This window comes from Xiphias gladius, chromosome 3, assembly GCF_016859285.1.
Source record: "Xiphias gladius isolate SHS-SW01 ecotype Sanya breed wild chromosome 3, ASM1685928v1, whole genome shotgun sequence".
Lineage (NCBI taxonomy): Eukaryota > Metazoa > Chordata > Actinopteri > Istiophoriformes > Xiphiidae > Xiphias > Xiphias gladius.
Window position 1 is genome coordinate 12,777,493 of NC_053402.1, and position 20,178 is coordinate 12,797,670.

General features: G+C 41.0%; 1 protein-coding gene across 2 annotated transcripts in view; it reads right to left on the reverse strand.

Moving 5' to 3' along the window:
- Nucleotides 1-20,178, reverse strand: part of LOC120788428 (brain-specific angiogenesis inhibitor 1-associated protein 2-like protein 1) — a 29,855-nt gene that overhangs the window by 1,066 nt on the left and 8,611 nt on the right. For both annotated transcript variants that reach the window (XM_040124255.1, XM_040124254.1), the window contains 10 exons: nt 18,789-18,850; nt 16,817-16,888; nt 15,611-15,745; nt 10,265-10,417; nt 9,737-9,892; nt 9,024-9,138; nt 8,510-8,726; nt 5,873-5,935; nt 4,725-4,950; nt 28-74 (listed from right to left, as the gene is read on the reverse strand). In XM_040124255.1, the coding sequence (XP_039980189.1) occupies nt 28-74; nt 4,725-4,950; nt 5,873-5,935; nt 8,510-8,726; nt 9,024-9,138; nt 9,737-9,892; nt 10,265-10,417; nt 15,611-15,745; nt 16,817-16,888; nt 18,789-18,850 (1,246 nt within the window). The remainder of the gene's footprint in view (nt 1-27; nt 75-4,724; nt 4,951-5,872; nt 5,936-8,509; nt 8,727-9,023; nt 9,139-9,736; nt 9,893-10,264; nt 10,418-15,610; nt 15,746-16,816; nt 16,889-18,788; nt 18,851-20,178) is intronic.

Here is a 20,178-nt window from a genome sequence, read left to right on the forward strand (position 1 = left end):
TCTTGTTCATGTTCTTATGTTACTTACGCCAAGTAAGCGGGTGGAGGTCTTGAGACGCCATTAGGCTGGACTGCCTGTGGAGAAAACACAGATACACCGTCACCTCTTGGTCACAAGGCCAAAACTCGCTGTAACCTAATCTACTGCACAGAGCATAACCATGACACATTTGCACTATGAATGCCTCAATCACCCCCCTCTTCTGCCCTGTTCGGTGCATGTACATCTGTTTGATGTACATGCACCAAACACACACGCACATATTTCAGGCTGCAAAAGGATTAGACACACTGGATGAATGGATGGGTGGGGGAAAGCGTGGGAAAGACAGCGCGCTGCGTCACATCACGAGGCAGCATGTGGAATCTGGACCTTCTGGAATTTCAAGTCTTTTCCAAAACCAATGTAATCATAAAGTTTTCTTACAGACAACAAAACTGGAGACGAAGACGTTGGGAACAGACTGAGCCCATGTACCTGCAGTTGCACAAATACAGACAAAAGCACACACAAGCACGACATGTGAGACAGCGTATTTCAGATCAACTGAGCACGAAGTTTCTTCTTTTCTGCTGCAGCTGGAAAAAATGTGAAACGCGCCAGAAATGTAAACATGAGCTGTGTTTGCAATCAATCCCTATTTACTATATAGTGTACTACATTTATTGTCCACAGGTGAACAAAAAAAGTATGTGAGCGATGACAAAAAAATGACAATTAAGTGTCCGAAACCTGAAACTACTGCTCACATTGCCGTGTTTTTAAAATGCCTTCCAGCCATGAACCTGCAATACTCCAAAGGTTCCACAAGAGGTCAGGAGTGGATAGAGCGAGTGATGTTGCTGTCCTGAGTGTTTGAGCCTTGGCCCAATCTCACTCACTGTGGCCGCTGTCATTTCCCACGGGACCCACACAGTTTCACATCTGTCCTCCTCTTACAGATGTTTGGATTACAAATCACGTAGCAGAAAGCCCTTTCCCATTCTCGCTCTCTCACATACATACACACACAAACACATAAACACACACACACAGTGCATTCATAAAGTATTCAGAAGCTTTTACTATGTTAACATTTTGTTATATTGTAGCCTTTTGCTAAATTCGTTTAAATTAATTCTTTCCCCCTCTTCAGTCTACACTGAATTTGCAAAAATTTCTAAATTCTGTTTTTTTGACACTGTCATTATGGGGTATTGACTGTTTGATGAGGGAAAAATGCAAAAGGCTGCAACATGATAAATCTGAATATATTTTATATATATATATATATATATATATATATATATCTTATATATTGCGGTTTAATATTTTAATATAGAAGAGTGTACATTCAACATGCTAACATGCTCAGTCAGGGAACCAAGAATGTCTTGATTATGTCTTTACTTCCCTTTTCACTCAGTGTACCCTGAGGTCAAAACCGTGTCTCCTCCTTTAACTTTCTCTGTAGATCTGAATCTCTCAGATATCTCTCTCTCTCTCTCTTTCTCTCTCATCCTCTAAAATGATCCATTCCTGGGAGTCATTATCTTTAACTCAACACACGAAGCGACAAACCAGTGAGGGTGCATTTTTTCTCACGGTGACAGTGCATTCCAGGGTAACCCCACCTCCCCCAGCCCTCCTGTCTCCTCTACTCCCCCTCCTCCTCTTCTTCTCTTCCTCCCACCTTCCCTTCTCTGGAACAACATGCAACATTGAAACAAAGGCTTTGCTGATACAGATTCCAATCAGTTTGATGACACCAAGCGAGTGAAAATATGTGGAAAAAACACCGTGAAGCTACAGATATTCTGATTTAGGTTTCATGTCCACTCATCTGTAGAGCACAGGCAGAATTATCAACCAATAAAGAGAAAAAAAACAACGATACAAGGAGAAAAACAAACACACAGAAAATCAGATCACGTCCTCTCTTACACACTCTCTCACATCTATCACTGCAGAGAAAACAGCATACTTATCATACTGACAATAATGTTAATGAAAGTTGCAGCTAGTCGCTAACACACCAACGAACAACCGCAGCCACCCACTCATACACCGAGCTTAACATAAACCAGTATATTATAGTCTGCTTTAGCTATGAAGAACTTTCTCCCCCACACACAAGTCTATTATGGGATATGTGTGTGTGTGTGTTTGTGTTTTTTGATTAGAGTTAAAGCAGGGGTTTGTTGTTACTAGAAATGAATGGAGGATAAACTACCCCGCAAGTGACCCGTATTTACCCTGGAAAAGGAGGGAGAGGCGAGAGAGGGAGAGAGAGGTATGAATTGAAGATGGAGAGACAGGTGTTCAGATGTGGAGATAAAAAGACCAACAACGCTGAGAGAAACTGAAAGGATGAAGAGGGAGCGACAAAGAAGTAAGGTGGGTATCAGGTTCACCCAGAGTGGAATTCCACCATAATGCTGAGCCAGTGGTGGAGAGAGCCGGATGTAGACTGACAGTGCCATACACACACACACACACACACACACACACACACACACACACACACACACACACACTACGACTGTATGTCTGTGTGGGGCTGTGGACCAAATGAGTGGTTAATAATAAATACCATAGACGCAAAAAAGAGAAAAGTATCTCCTTTTGCCATCTTACCACTGACCCGCTATCTAGGTCAAACATCATAACCTCCTGGAATAACCACAGCGGCTGTGTGTCTGTGTTTTGTTTATGTAACGGCATTAAGCCTTAAGTTCAGGTTAAAGTAGTCTTCTGGAAATGAATGAAAAGTGTATTACTTAAATGTTTCATTTATCAGGGATGACTAAGGAGTCAATCAGTCTGTACTTGTAGCTGTGCATGATTAACTGGATGTTGCCACTTGACTGGACAGTAATTGTAGAAGAGACCACACACTGAACAAGTATTTGTGGAGCATGTTAGTGTGTGTTGTTTTAAACATGTTGAATATAAATGCATGCATGAAATGAATTAAGTGCAAAGTCAAACGTCTCACTATGGCTGACAAGTGTAAAATGTTAACAAAAAGTCTACAGGTAGTCTGGAAAAGCACCGTCAGTGTAATGTGGTGAAGAGAGTGTGTAGATGATTGTCCAGACAGGGCAAGTGGATTAGACCCGGATGTACCGCAACACATTTAGATTACACCAGCACAGGGAACTAGAAAAGCTTTTGTAGAGGGAAACCGCAAGTTTGGCTGGGACTTTGCATAATATGCAAATGGGAGAACATGTATAAACTAGGGACTATGTTGGAATGGGGAATGGCTGACATAATGTATTATGTAATATAATAATAATAAAGTATGTTGACATTTTTGACGACATATATAAAATATTTTTTAAAAACCATCTGCTGCTGAGATACAGAATGCTTCGTTCATCATTATGTGAGGGCGAGGGTGCGGTGTGTGCACTGTTTGAGACTTCAGTCACTCAACCTGACCCAGACTCTGTTCTCATGTCGATCCCAGTGTTACTGCCTCTCACTGGAGCAAAGTCTCCAGGAGACCAATTATCAGCACACCACAGAACATTGTAACAAAGGAGATCGTCTTTACAGCTGCGCTCCCCCCTCAGCCTCGGTCTCATCCACTACAACCATGTGAGGATGGGTCTCTAACCATGTTTCTATGCCTGTCTTAATCTGAGGTGAGTCTTCAAGGTGTTTTGTTGGACAGTCTGAGTAGAGTTAAAATCTATCCATCTAGTATAGCTGCTTCTCCCGTTCAGGGCCATGGGGGGTTTGAAAGGACCCAAAACACTCCGGGCAAGAGACAGGGGGTACCCTGGGTAGGTTGAAAGTCTGCCACTCGGCTAACACACAGACAGACAAACATATTCTGACAAGCATTAACACCTATGGGCAATTGAAAGTTTCCACCTGATGGCTGTTTTTACACAAGTTAACTGCTTTCTCAAGGAACAACAGGTGCCTTTTGCAGTGTGGGTAATCTAAACCTGACATATAATGAAGGTAAGCAACACTTTTTTACTGTCACTATCATAAAGGTCCCCATCTGAAACATTATGTGCCACCTTTGCCTCATGCTGAGGCAGGAAAATCCATGCTTTTATATGATACTTGATGTTTAATTTTTTTTCTAGAAGACAAACTAAATGTGCTACCTTATCTTCCAAAAAAAATATGAGACTAAAGCATAGGTGCAAGCAGAGAGTGAAAATATCCAGAATGAGTACTTTGTCTGTTCTTGTGCCTCATATGCAGCTTTTCCTGAGATAACCACACCGCAGTAGATTTACCAGCAGCAAACATCAGTGTTAAAATGTCCCTGAGTCCCAATCATTGATCGTTTAATGTGTATGTCAGACGACACTGAGAGTGTGGTCGGGTTTCCAATTCAGACATAAAAAGCTCATGTGTCACTACCCCCACACCCACACCCACACACACACACACACACGCACAGAGGTACTGTCATCAGCAGTCAAGATAAGGCTGCACAGCTGAGGGTACAGTAGCCATCCTACAGCAGGTATCAGGTGAGACGTAACCTAGCATTGCCAGCACGACGGCAGGGCGGTGCCAGTGCGTTACAAAGGCCTGGCAGAAGACATTGAGTCGAACTGTTCTGGCCTGATCAAATTTCTATGAACAATAATTTTTAAAAGGCAGCCTGTACTAGGCTTACTGGAACATTTTACAAATGGCTAAACTCTTGACAAAACCATGAATATGTCAGGTGAATACACATAAACCAAATCACCAGCTCACTGACTGACCGTGCTCTGATCAGACGAGGAGGCAGAGGAGGGCGTGGGGGAGTGCTTGTGGTTGTTATTTGTGGAGACGATGGTGCTGGTGGACGAGATGTTGTTCTTCATGGTGCTGCGCTGCAGGGTGTCACAATAGTCCGCCGGGGGGAGCACCATGGTCGCCTCGTCTGTCTCTGTGTCCTGATGGTGCAGGTTGACCACGCTTCTGCTGCGGTGCGGTGCAACAGACACACTGCAGAGGAGGAGGAGAAACAGGAGGGATGTTATGAGAGACAGAGGGGAAGAAAGACCACTTAATCGAACTAATAACAGCCCTTGGCATGAGTCTCATGTCATGTGTGTGTGTTTCAGTATTTCGAGGGCTGTAACTTGGGTTTACGATTACTTATTAGACTAAGGTAAATCTTAAAGGTGATGTTGATTTAGGCATGATGTTAAGATTAAGGTTATGGTTAAGGTTATGGGATACAGTCTAAATATGGTCAGTGGAGGTTCCTTATAAGCACAAAAGGACAAAGAATTATATATGTGTTGTTGCGTTAAACTTTGTGTTTCCGTGACTGGTAGCAGTTGGCTGGCAGCCTCTCCGTGGGAGGTGCAGCACATTAAGATCTAATAAATGAATCCGACAGGGATTAGTCTCTTTGAAGAAAAGCCTGGAGTCGACTCTCTGAACCTTCTCTCTCTCTCTCTCTCATCAGAAGCAAAATGTATTCATCAGCACACAACATCCTGTTTCCTGATATTTTGCTTGGCTTGTGTGAAAAGTCCATTTTTAGATTAATTTCAATTACACAGATTTAACGGTTACACAATCTATTTATGAGAAAAAGATAACTTAAAAGTTTTATCGGGGTCCGTGAATCCTTAAAAAATACATCAGTGGTTTCACGAGAGTCTTCTCCCTCACATTGCGTTATGTCATGTAACACAAAAATTTGAAACTGAAGGTTTAAATCAGGCAACTGAAAGCAGAACGTGGCTTAAGCACAACAGGAATCAAAGGTTGAGGAATGGGAGATTCCCCCATAGGATTAGAAAGGTTATCGCTCTAATAGGGGTTACTAGAGGAAAGGCTGCCAACAATACAGCTGGCTGCAACATGAAACCTTCTGGGGTGTATGTGTGTTACCTGGAACGTGGAGTCTCCTTACCTGTTGTTATTAACGAGTGGCTCGGAGAGTGCAAGGCAGTAAGATGAAGGGAACCAGCCCCTCCTGCAAGACAGAGACAAAGAGCGAGAAGTCAAGGCAGGGATGATTACATCTGTGGTGTATGCTACTCCCAGCCTCCCAATCAGCTCTCACTGAGCAGGAATCCGAAAACCTCTCTAAATGATTGGTGAAGTGTTCTGCTGCTCTGCCCTCTATTCAATGGCTTCCTCCGACTTTTAATCAGAAGATCCAGAGACAGACAGAAGGGATAAATAGACTGTTACAGAGACAATAATATGCTTCTATTTTCCCACACTGAGTATGGTTGAAAACTATTATGGTTCTCTTGATTGTTGTATATACTGTGTGAATGTATGCCCATGGTAACCCTGGTAGCAGAAAGCTGGAATCCAACATAGAAGAGACTTCACCGAACTGATGCCTCTGATTTGCAAACAGATATCATCAAAGGGAACCACTTAAAATGCTTTTTTCTTTATTTTTATGGATAGTGTCTTTCTTAACAAGAAGTCTTTGCTGTTAGTCGGAGCCTGATTATTTTCCATATTGTCTAAGGTACAAGGGAAATCAATGACTACAATGAATCAAGGTCTTGTGGGCAAGGCCTTCTCTCCAACCTGCTGAGCTGACAAAAAAAATTTTGTTTGGAACTTGAGTGAATCTTTGTCTAATAGATGAGTCCATGTCTCAGTAAGACATCAAAGACCTATGAGGCTTCTTGAGGCCTCAGTAAGTGAAACTATGCAGCCTGTTGTTCCTGTCCCCACACACACACACACACACACACACACACACACACACACACACACACACACACACACACACACACACACACACACACACGACTTCATTATGGAGTAGAAAACCATAGTGAGAAAAATAGTGATGAAGATAGTTAAATGATTCAATTAAATTAAAGCTACTTCGCTCCAACAATTTCTCAGCTTGCTCTGATAAAAATGATTTCCCTTTGAAAACACATTTAAAGGAATTTATATGAGAGAATGAAAACATTTAGAAAAAATGAGTACAACTAGTCTCTATAACAAGCTAAGTCCATGGACTGTGTGTCATTGTACTGTTAGGGTACAAGGTTGTTCGTAATCAGTATGTAGCCAGTCGGCCTCTCTCTCCATGTGGACTAATGTTAATATTTGCACATTTGACGTGAAGAACAGGCGTTTCCTTCTTGTACCTCCGATAAAAAGACTCTCAAGTCCTACTGGAAAATGAGCCTCACTCAATCACAGTCATATTAATAATAGCTGTTATTTATTTAGGGAAGGGTTTTCCAGTGAGAACACATGCTCGTTTCCAGCACCAATGTTACTGTTGGCCACTAAACAGCTTCACTGAAACAACCCGACATTAATGAAAACCTTGCTCAAGGACACGCTAGCGCTCATTAATACTGGTAGCCAGGGGTGTTAACCTTCCCTTGTGACTTTTCCTAGACAGGAAAGCAAAACACTAACAAGCCTGCTTGGACGATAAGACGGGGAGATCAAATTTCTGTAGGTAAACAGACCACGATGAAAATTTTGCATAGTCAAAAGTCAGACTTTCAAATGCTGCCATGGGTTATTATGTATTACCAGTGCATCTTTCACTCACTGTGATGAAAAATGTAGCTCTGTCTTGCTGACATTCATTCCTCAGTCCATCAATACTGTGTGTGGGTATCTGAATCAGCCTAGTTGTTGCCAGGCAAGTTGCCGGGATACACTATCAAAGCTGATATAAGACAAAGGGAGAAACCTAGATAGAGACCCAAATGCACCAAAGCCAAACCTCCTGTGGGACACGGAGCCTATCTTGTTAAGACGCCATGTTCTGATAAACATGATAAATTTTTTAAGCCTTTAGGCGCTTTAGCTCACTTGCAGCAGCCTCAATTTGAAAACAACTCAAAAATTATTCCTTTCTGCCCTTGATCAGCTTTTTGGATACTTTTGCCAGGTAACTTCGCTTGATAGTGATACAAATCAAATCTGATGAATGATTATAATTCAAAAACACACTTCCAAGGCCTCGGATCAAATCCCTGTTTAATAAGTCAGACCTCAGACCTGGGGAAAGCAGTTGGCACCTGACTGTGTGGGAGAGCAGGTGGTACTCTGAACTTCTCTCTCTCTGCCTCGCTCCTGTCTGCCATCATACTTCCCACCCTCAGGCCGTACTTTACTTTGATTTCCTTATCAGGGAATGTTCCAGCTCAGGCAGCACTCAATGGGCCTGGAGCTGTGTGAGCGTGTACATGGCTGGCATTACAATCAGGCAAGGGGACCATCTGGCCAACTAGGACGGTGCAGTCCCACTCATATAAATCACCTGACTGGTAGCAGGACAGAGGAACATGGCAGGCATGTTTAAAACAACGGACAATGGGGCCACGATGAAGTAGGTGGTGATTATAGTAAATTCACATATAAGAGCAAATATCTTTTTTGAATATCTTAATATTCAAAGATGTGAGGTAGCTGAGCTATATCCTAATTGTCAGTGTGTGTATGTAATCATGTTCCTATGTACAGGACTACATGTGCACATAACTTTCCTTATTTGTGTGATTATAGCCTTTGGTGTCACAAATGCAACATGTGTGGGTCAACTCACTTTCTGTTCTTCTCCAGCTCGCCGTACATCCACCCGTCTCTCTCATCAGGGATGAGCAGGATGATGACGTCTCCCTCGTCAAAGCTGAGCAGTACGCTGTTGTTGTTGGCAGTGTGGGGGAAGATGGTGCGCACGCGTGGCCTCTTCACCATATTGTTGAGGCCCGTCGCGACAGACACGGACCTGGCGAGACTGCTCTCCTCACTGTTCCCATGATCTGGAAGGGAGAAAGGGAGAAAGTAAAGGATGAAGAGTAATAGTGAAAAGACAAATATAAGAAGCAGCAATAATTTATAACTGCCATTTTTATATTAAATCATTAATTTGATACAACCATTTTATCTTTGAATCGGTTTTGATAGCAATGAAAAAGAAGCAAAACTGCATTTAAAAAAACAATACCCAAATCCAGACTCAAGTGATGCAGATGCTATTTTTCTTGGCAAGATAAAGGCCTGGTACATGTCAGGAAAAAACAGACAACGCACAGAGGGAGGTGCCATATTCATAATACCTGTGCTGTTGTTGGTACTGGTGGTTACATTGGTAGTGTTGTTCTCCTGGGTGAACATGTTAGCCAGAGGGCTGGTCTGAGGCTTCAGAGGTGGAGCCGGGGGAGCAGCCATGTTCTGTCCCAGGAACATTAATCATAATGTTAGCATGTTTGCAACTGTGCAGGTGCGAGGCCCTCGCTGCTATTTAAATACATCAAAATGAATCTCTGTCACAGCACCATTTTGGTAATAGTAGTAGCAGCCGTGACATTACTGTAAGATCTAAACAAAAGGCCTTTGAACTTATTAATGTCTTGCAGTAAATATGATATCCCACACCTATGTAAGGGGTTAAGGGGTAAGCTACATCATGCTTGACAAATTTCATATATGAATTAACTTTACTAGAGTTAGAGAGAAAAAAAATATGATTTAATATTGTATTTCATAATACTTGTCTTCACATAGCATATGAGGTATTTATATCAACTCCGCACTCCAAAGAATTTTCTTGTCATTAATATGCAAAGCTATGCAGCAAGGTGCTCTGAAATCGAATCCCCTCGTCTACTCTGTAGGAAGAGTAATTATTAGCTTTCCATCATGTATTGATCTTGAGACACAGAGTTGTACCACACTGTGTAGATAAGAGCAAATTCAGTGTGAAGCAAGGCAGCAATATATATAGCACAGGAGCACATCTTTATTTCTACCCTCATTCCTCCCATCGTACCACGCTGCGCTGTGACGGCGAGGGAGAGGGCAGCGGTGTGATGGAGACCGGCATCCGTAGTCCCTCGATCATTGACAAGATGCTCTCCGGCATGTCGGTGGCACTGTTGCACTGGTCCTGCCAGCTGCTCAGCTTTGCCGTCAGCATGTCTCTGGCCTGTCCAGCAGGCAAGGAGATATGATTAATAAAAAAAATGAGTAATCAGTAGAAACAGTGAAGACATTTTCATCACTATGGCAACATGAAGCATCGTGGGTTTTGGAATAAATTGTTCTGGCTGGTGTTTTCATTAGATTTAAAACTGGTTTTTTCTCTACCTTATACAGCAATATAATGTTTTTCTAGGTCAGAGCAGTTAAAAGCCTTGGGGGATATATTTGGACTGTCTTTGTCATTTGAACTTCATATTATGTCTAACAAAGATAGCTTTTCACCAAAACCGCATGTTAGCCAGTGAAGTGTTTTGTCGAGGGAGAGCAAACTTTGCAGGTTGGTTCCAACATAAGAAGGAGCACGAGTGTCTTGTACCTTGTCATGGAAGGAAGCGATCTGGTAGGAGAACACACAGTGCTTGTCTACCAGGAAACAGAAGCGTCTCTTCTCCTCCAGCAGAGCCTCCTTACAGCCGTCTGCGATGAACAACTGCATGTCCGTCTGACGGCTCGTCAATGTTTCCAGGCACTGACAACGTACACACATGTACATACACAGGTGATTTACTTGAACATTGTCCTAACACAATACTTCACACATGCATGCGAGTTCTGAGTCTACGCAAAGGTGCAAAAGCAAATATAATTCCAGTCAATTTGAATGGATTAATGATCTTTCATTTTGCTCTGTCTTATAACCCCCCATCTTGAATAGATAATCATGTTCTCTAATCTTCCTGTGCACATGGTTTGCAGCCATCTACACCCTTTCACTGACAACCTATTTACAAATCCAACAAAGGCAACTGATATGAAAGGAGCAGGGTTCCTTTCTGAATATCCTAATCTCTGTCTTGCAGGAGAACTGGTATTATTAGACTGGAGTTTACTGTATTGAGATTGGGCTGCCATTAGTGTTTAGTGAAAGGACAGCGCAACAGGAGGAAGATCGACGAGGCACAGCAGTCACAGGGAGGATCTGGTTTTATCTACACTGACAGCCTGGGATTATAAAAGGTCAGAAGCCTACTGAAAAAAATCTCAGACTAATGTGTCTCCGTGTGAATATACGAGAAAGTGACTGCACACTTTATGAAATCACAATCATCTTCAGATTCGATCCTTTTGCTAAATCTAAAACTCATTTCATCATCTTTAATATCTTGGATATTTGATATTTCAATTGTGAACAAGAATGAACAATAATAAAGCTTCATACAGACTAATTGCCAGAGTTTTGCTACTGTAGTAAATGGAGATATAAGTTGACCTGAACCGAGAAGAATAGTTTCACACAAACAAACGCCTTAACAATGATGTATTGTATAAATGTATTATTAATGCAGTGCTAATGCAGGATTATTAACTGGCTTCTACAGTCCTGCTGTGAGTATTCACTAATGTTACCAGCATATACTAAATGTGTGGATCTGGATTCCAGCCCATGCAATGCATTTGTATGATTTTGTAGCTACATAGAACATAGGTTTATAGTGAAACCAGTCGGTCACATAACACATACAACCAAGTAATCCCCAACACAGTACGAAGCAAAAAAACAAACAGAGGAAGAAGTTAACTTCTTTTAACATTGTCTTTTCTCCCTGATTCCTTGTGAGTCCTCATCCAACCGGCTGGAACTGGCACGCCTGTTAACATCCGTTAATACAATGGCCCACACCCTCTCTATTCAGCTCTTATAACCGTCCTCATCTGATAAAACTTAAAATGGCTGATGGCTTTATTTACCAGGAATCTGTGGTGGATAAAATGCATTTATGTGTAAAAAGTTCAGTTTCTCATCTACTGTGTCAACGATGTGCCCAGAAACAGACTCTCCATGGAAATGTGGTAGCCATCTGGTAGGAGAGTGTTAAAAGATTCGACCAAAATTAATGTGGAGTGACACATTGGGGTATAAAATGAAAGAAGATCATTAAAATGCATAATGTCCTTTTAATGACTTAACCAACGTGTTTATTTAACGGTTCCTTTGGGTGTAAAATACCCAGAGTAAGCATACCCCACAACTCACACAGAGAAAACAATACTGTTGAATTATTTCTATAAAAACAGTCAGAGGATCACAAATGACAACAAATGAGTGCAGAATATGATGATGATAATATATACCATTGGATGGAGGGGATTCTACTCATCTACCAGGGCAGCTATCTCTTCAATATCTCTATTATTATATATCTATTCTTTTGATATCCCAGTCTATTACGTAATCTAACATGGGTTAATTAGTATTTTTCCTCAACAAGTTGGAAGCATAAAAAACATGAACTATGTACACCTGTGTGTGTATTTGGAGACAAAAGCGAACTAACTCTCAGCAGAGTGATATTATCTTTGTCCAGGCATTGCCATCTGTCTGTCAGACCGAACGAGAATCTGTCTCTCTGCCTGTCGGTCTCTCCAATGTCAGAAAGTCCTTACATGAATACAGGCTTACCTTTGTGGCTACATGTCAACAAACAAGCAGATGCAAATTTCTTGAGCAAATATACACCTACACAAATAACACCAGATATAGAACTCTTCTTCGTGTTACTGCCCACTTGCTATCCTTTCATTTCTCTTTTCCTGCTCTCCAGTCCCAAGTATTTGCATTTACCTGGGACATCCAATAATCTCACTCTGCTGCTATCGACTCACAAATAAGAAGTAACCATAAAAAACATAATGTAACAACGAAATCAGACTTGACTTTTGCTAAAATGTCGTACCATAAGCCACGGTCACACCCAACCTTAGCTGACTTTCATAGTTCATAGTCAAAACACATCTAAACTATACTCCAGCTTTGTCGACCTCCAGAGAGCTTTTGAAAGGACTGTAGTACAAAATAAAAGACAGTGCTATTAATGATGAAAGCTGACTGACTGCGTCAACTCCATGTATCACAATTATCAATTTGCACCAAACATTTGTTGGAAAATTATACTTGAGTGAGACAAGGGTGTTTTTGCAGCCCCATTCCCTTCAACATCAATATGAAGGAATAAACAAGCAGTTATTTCTACACCGCACAGATTATGAACATATTTTATATTAAATCTATAATTTTTCGGGGGTTTTATTATAAATGTCATGAATGTAACCAAAAATGCAAAAAACCCTTCCCCAAAGTCTTTCGCTCTGAGAAGAAAGGGAGTGTGCCACAACTAGCTGATTAATATGTAGCACTGTGTTTCCAAATACCACCTGATTATCACTATGACTGCAGTGGAAACACTGGATTTCCACATATGTATTCATCATCTGCATTCATTCAGCTGATTGCGATGTTCGAGGGGGTAATTAGAATTTCATTACTGGCCCTGAAATTATTGAACAAATATATCACATGCATCTAAAGTACGTTAATTCCTTTTATCTGTCTGTGTGTTTTCTTTTTGCAAAAATTCCTGTTGCATTTCATGCCAGTGGAGATCATTTAGATGTAATAGAATTAAGGTAGAGACAGAAAAACAGAAAAAGACAGAGTGACCACCTTTCCAGAAATGTGGAAGTGGGCGTCATAATTCCTACTAACAAGTGGATGAGGAAAAAAAAGGGAGAGTGTGAAATGCTATTTTCCCACACACGTGCGCACACACACACACACATCTAGATACACACATCCTCTTAATCACTTTGCATCTGTCAACACTGCAGCAAGCCTGTTGCTATGGATAACATGTTTATCTGATTACTATAGGTAAGAGATAGAGAAAAGAGAAAAAAAAAAAACACACTTCCCTCTTTGACACATAAGACCCTTGATACATATCTCAATCTTTGTTAATCTTGTTTACAGAGAGAAAAACTTGGGCTCCCTTTTTTGTGGAGTCTTTTAATCAACAGTTTGACAGCTGTGGCAGCTGTCCCGCTTTCTTTTTTTTCTGACGGATCATTCCCTGGCTTTGAAGTCTCTTCGGTGTCTGGTGAATCATCTGCTGCTGTGAGTTCCTGCCTCTAAACCCTGACACGGTGTCTGTCTGTTAGCAGGCCCATCTCTGTGTCTGTCGGGTATCTAAATCCCAATACCTGGCCTTAAATCAGATAAGTGAGCACAGCAGCGAGCGAACACTCATGGTTTGCTGGGAAGGTAAGGAAGGAGAGAGGTGTCAAGAAAAGAGGATAGAGATGTAGGGAAAAGTGTCAAGAGTATAAAGGAAAGACAGAACAGTAAGACACAACAGAGTCAGAGGTAGGAGAGAAGAGGAAGGAAGTCTATAATTATACGTTAAGTTAATCATATTTTCATAATTACGTTCAAGGCTTGTTTGTAAAAGATACTTAACTTTCTTAGATTCTCAGCTGGTCCAACATGTGTCATGTTTGTCATTGTTGTCTAATCACCTAGTTATTCTTTCAATTCATTGATTCACTGTGTAACCTATAAAATATCAAGTAAACCGAGAGATATGATATATCAGAGTCTATATAGATGATTAAAGCTGCAATAACCTTTAGGAAATAATGGCAATCCACTCATTTATTAAAGTGTGAAAATCCTTTTTGGGTGTCTCCAGCTGCCCCTTTGTCACTTTTATGTGCGTTTGTCGCAGTGGAGCCAGTCCCTCTGCCAGGCTAGGGTAGGGTTTACCTTGTTGACAGAACACACAAACCATTGAACATTCACAGACGCACACAAACACAACACACACACACCCAGGCCAACAGGCTGCCTGACTGGATCAATGGTAGGCAGGGTATATAAGATCTGAGGCTGCTGTGCTCTCAGGGTTGCAGCTTTGGGATAGAACTCATCTGTAATTTTCATTCTTAAGAGTCACTGTTAGGGTGTGGTGGCACCATGTAATACCAACGTAAACTGGCTGTAATGAATAAACATTCCACAGTGATTAACTGTGTACATTTACGTAAACCACCTGTCATAACAACGGCAAAATCAGAGTAATCTTTTTCCAGAAATAGACCATGTATGATACGTGTTACCAACAGACGCAAGGTCAGAATTGGCACAAAATACAAAAATTGGACAAAAGTTTTTGTTTTAGTGCCTCAGGGCCAGTGTAAATTTGAATAGTGAAAAAGGGTGCTACAAAAAAACAAAACCAAAAATTAAGTTCAAAACATTATGATGTAGTACTGATATGGACTTGACACACAATACTAACCCAGTTTAGATATAAAACTGTAAAGGAATAATAAAGTTACAACACAAACAAACATGTCCCGGAGACCGAAATGGATTAATACTTCCTCTTCTGAGTTTGACATGAATGCGATTGTTCACTTAAGCCTTTAAATGTTTAGAGGGAGCAGCACTTGTATCCAGGTCTGTACAGATAATTGTATATATTGTACAGAAGTGTATCTCCATTAACTCTGGTCAAATTTGAACATTCCTCATTGTTTGCTTTCTTGTTTCATCACGTGTGTGTCCATCTTAATCAGTCTGCATGCATGTGGAGAAAGACGGTGCAAGAGAAGATTGCATGCGGGTGTATTCGAGGTGCGGGCAAAAGAAGTCAAGAACAAACAGATCTTCTCCCGCATGACTGCACAGACCGGACACTTCACACAGTCCCCTACTACTGTTACACTGGGTTTGAGGTGGTGCCTCTCAGGTGTCAAGGTTTGTTAATGATTGAGTGTCTGTGTAATTATGTCTATGCACATATGAACATGCCTGTGTGTGGGTCACAGATGGAGCATCCATGTATGTGTCACGTGTCTCTAGGTGTTTCTACGTCCATCTCACCTCGCTCTCCTTGTTTTCGTACTTGTTGGCGTTCTTGCCCTGGCTCTTTCTCCTCAGCTTCTTCAGGTCTGACTGGGACCTCTCCAGAGAGTCCTGCTTCATCTTGTGCTCCGTCTGATACCTCTTAAATGTGGCCTGAAGCAGAGGAAGGATACATGTGATTGCTGGAACACCAGAGTCATGTCAGGTAGCAGAAAGCAAGAATGAATTTTACAATGACTGGCTCAATACTGATTTGCACTTTCAATGAAGTGGTGAATTTACTCCAATGAATCTAACCCACATATTACTTCTAGGGAGTTTGGATACATGACATATCCAGGCCTTAGTTTGCAGTACAGATTTGACATAACAAAAATCATCCTGTACACACATGAATCACATTACCAAGTGTGTTGTCAGGTTTTATAGAATAAACCATTTCTGAAACACGTTATCACTACTGTTATTTCACTTGCATTGATTTGATATGATGTGTTTGTTTTAAATTGGTTCCATCTGCCATTCAGCGAAAATGCTAATTTGACAGTGGACTAAAAAAACCTTAGTGTGACTATGAATTATAATAAAACATTAAAGTTTGTGTAAAATGGTACATAATTTCAGCTACCTTTGTACAGACACTTGCATTTTGAATGCAATACAGACCCCAAGTCAAAGCTTCAACCATCACTGATTCCCATTCGCTTTTTTTTTTTTTTTAAATAAACATGCATGGTGTACCACTTTGAGTAGCATCGCTGCAGGAAAATTGAACCTTGTTTTTCTTCTGTGTTGTGTTGTGGCAATAACTCTCATTAGGACATAAATTAATTGCTATGACTGCAGCACTGAATTGCTGCACATAATTAGATTATGGTGTGAGTGTTTTGAGTGTAAACGAAACCCTCACGTCATTGAGTGATCAGTTTTCCATCCATGCTCATCTTAGTCCCGATTGCAATTATAAATAATCAAATGTTTTACACTGGGGCTTTTAGTTTTACAGACGTGTTTATTTGTGCTTCCCAATTATTCCCTGTAGACAATAAACATGTAAAATGTAATAAAAAGCAAACCAATGGTGAGAACAAAAACAAAAGATACTTTTATATGGAAGTGTTTGATCTCACGAGGAGGGGTACCTGGAGTAAACACACAGACAAACGTGCACATATATGTGCGCTGCTGTGCAAGCACACATACACAAACACAGAAACAACTCACTGTCATGTACTTGACATCCATGTCGGTCTTTCTCTCCAGCTCGGCTACTATCTCCCTGTGGAACCTCTTAAACTTCAGGTGAAGAGGAGGGACAAGAGAGAGGAGAGGGGGAGAAGACCCATTGGTGATTAGAAACTTGTTGGAAGGATGGAGTGCTACAGTTTGTCAGCTGCAGCTTTTGTCAGCACACGGGGAAAATACTGCAAGTCTCAAAGAGTGAAATGAAGACCGATCATGTAGATTGTACTGGTGCATGTGTGCGGGGGTGAGAGCCAAGTCCAAGGTTGTGCTTATGAATGAGTCAGAAACCAAGCGTGGGAATGCCCACAGACTTCTCTCACTTTCTCCCTTTCTCTCCAGCTCTCTCTCATTAGTGTGCGGGTGACAGAGCGCTCCCATCCCCACAGCCTTGTTGCGATGCAGCGTCTGCACCCACATGGGCCGTATCAATGAACTGGGAGACCCCATTACTGATTGCACATAGATGACCACAGAGACCTTGCCGCGCACTAAACACAAATCCTCATCAAAGTCAACAAAAGGTTTTTCTTCCATGATTTTCTCTGACCTGGACTGATGCTGTGACTCACCAACTAGAGTCCATTAACAAGTCAACCCACCCACTGATGCTGTTAGCAACAATGTCTCAGAGGAGTGCCTCTCAACTTTTCAGCCCCAAAGTTAAACATTAACTGGTTGTTTTTAAACTCTGAAATTATGTGTTTTCCCAAGGTCAAAGCTCACGCAACATTTTAAGAAAAAATCTTGTGGCTACAATATTATATTCAAAATTCAAAAAGATGTTGGTGTGCTCAGTGGGTCAATCTTAAAAATCTTGAGATGCACTCAGCAAACAAATGCTGGTGCTCTTGAAGAAAAAGAACCAAAATCTTCAAACATGCGCAAAAGAGCAAACTTCAGGCGCTGAGTTTGGGCACTGAGTCACAGGATAAGGAGTACTTCCGAGTTTTGATAAAAAGCCTTTATTGATTACATGGCTTGCTCATGACCATTAAAAAGACAGATGACAGGTCTCATTAGGGTATCAAATGAAGAGACAATACCTGGCCTGACCCTTTTATACGCTCATTTAGGGGTGTATCCTAATTGGGTAAACGCTATTAGTCAATAAATCAACAATTCAATGGACAGAAAATTAATCAACAACAATCAGTGATTAAGTAACTGCTTTTAGCAATTTACCAGAGGAAAATGTCAAACATTTGTGTGCTCCAGCTACTTTAATGTGAGATATTGAAGCTTTTCTGTATCTCATTACAAACTAAATCCTTTTTAGTTTTCAACTTTTGTTTTTGACAAAACCAAATGACAAATAATAGCCAGGGCCCTGGGAACTTCCACTGAGCATTTGTCCTATCTTTCTATGATTTTACAGACTAAAAAATAATAATAAATCCATTAAAAAAAATAATCAAAACATTAATTTTTCATGAAAATAATCATTATTTGCAGCCCTACTGTGGCATTGACATGCTATTACCCTAAAATAAGCTGTATTTTCTTAATGCACCATTTTGTGACAGCTCCAGCTGGTGTTTTCCCAGGACATGTTGAGGCCTGCCCCCTGTACTCAGCAGGAAAATAAACTAAGGTGTTCCTACAACCCAAACCTGTTGTTTCCGTTCCCCGTCCGACCCCTTTGTATCTTGCTTGTCCATTATTCTACTGTAGTTGATGCCGGTGGGGGGAGGGAGTAGAGGCAGTGTCTATCAATCAATGGTGGGAGGAGGAGAGAGAGTGAGCTACTGGCTGACTGTGTGCGCCACTAAATGGTGCTTGGTTAATTGAGGCTTCACTTACCTTTGGCTGGAAATCTATTGAGCAACAGGTTTAGAGAGTGAGTGTCTGACAAGTGCAATTTGGGTGAGGCAAGACGATTACATAGCAATTACTTTACACAGAAATTTCCGGGAAGCATATACACAGGTGCAAAAACATATCTTGCACTCACATTTTCTTCCAGCTCCAGATGAACCTTCCTCTGGACCTCTGAAATTTCCATTAGCACTACACCTGCCAGACAGAGAGAAGAAGACAGGGAGAAAGAGACACAGCATACAGATTAATGTCTGATGAAACACAGGCCAGCGTAAGCCAATTGTTGCTTTTCCCTTTCAGTCTTTGGTGAACAGAAAAGATGGTGTTATCTATGCAACACTGACAACAGTGTACAATAGCACTGAGCACAATGTATATATTGTATGAACTGTAATGATGCGTGTCATTTGAAGTCTCAAAAACCATCAAATGTCACCAGCCACAGATTGAGTTACAAAGGATTCCCTTCACTGAGATGAAAATAATAAATACATGTGCCTGGACCAGAAAAACTGGACTACCCACTGCTCAGGTAATCAAAAAGAGCTCAGATGGAGGGCAGCCACAAATTCTAACCTTCTGTCTTTAGATATTATACAAAGCAATCAAATTAGGATTATGAAATACATAATCATGATGTGGAAAATGGTAATTAAATTTCCTATTGACCTTCCTGCTACAGACCACGGCACTCTTCATTATCAAAAATTATAATCATGCTTGAATTCACAGTACTTTGGGTATCTTACAGAAGTGTTTCTCATAAGAACAAACAAACAAACAAACAAATAAAATACAGAAACCAGCATCACACAATTTCATGAATATGACTTACTATAAAACTAGCTAAGTGCATAACAAAACATACAAATAGTTTATATTAGCCAAAGACCTTTCTAAGATTACTAATTCAATGAAAGTGAACCCATGCTTCATGGCTGTGCAGCATTATGCATTTCTAAGAGGAGTAACTACTTGGAGCCAGAGGGCCTTCAAGCTGACTTTTGCCTGTTTCTAACATATTGTCAGTGGCCTGGACAGTGCCGTTCACAGATCGAGAGGCTTCCGCGTGCGTGCGTGCGTGCGTGCGTGCGAGCAGTTGCATGACTGGCTAGTTTGTTCTTTTGACAAACATCATTTTTAACACCCCTCAAATGACTGTTAGACATGGAGGAACACTTAGCTGTGTGCACAAAATATGTGTGGGCCGATGTTCTGATAACATGTCTCACTTTATTGCAGGAAGCAAAAGAGAAACAATGATGGAGAATCAGCAAAAGTACAACAGCTGAACTGTGGCTCCAACTTCAGGTTTTTCAAAAGATGTTTATTCTGTTTCCAGTCTTATTAAACAGCAAATAATTTGGAAGACAGTGCTTTAAGAGACATGCTCACAAAACATTGGCACTCCAATTTCCAGATATCTTTAGAATTATAGAAAGTGTACTGAATATGTTGTTTATGTTTTCTGTGTATGCAGCAATATATAGGATAAATTAAAACTGTCTACCGCTGGATCATGT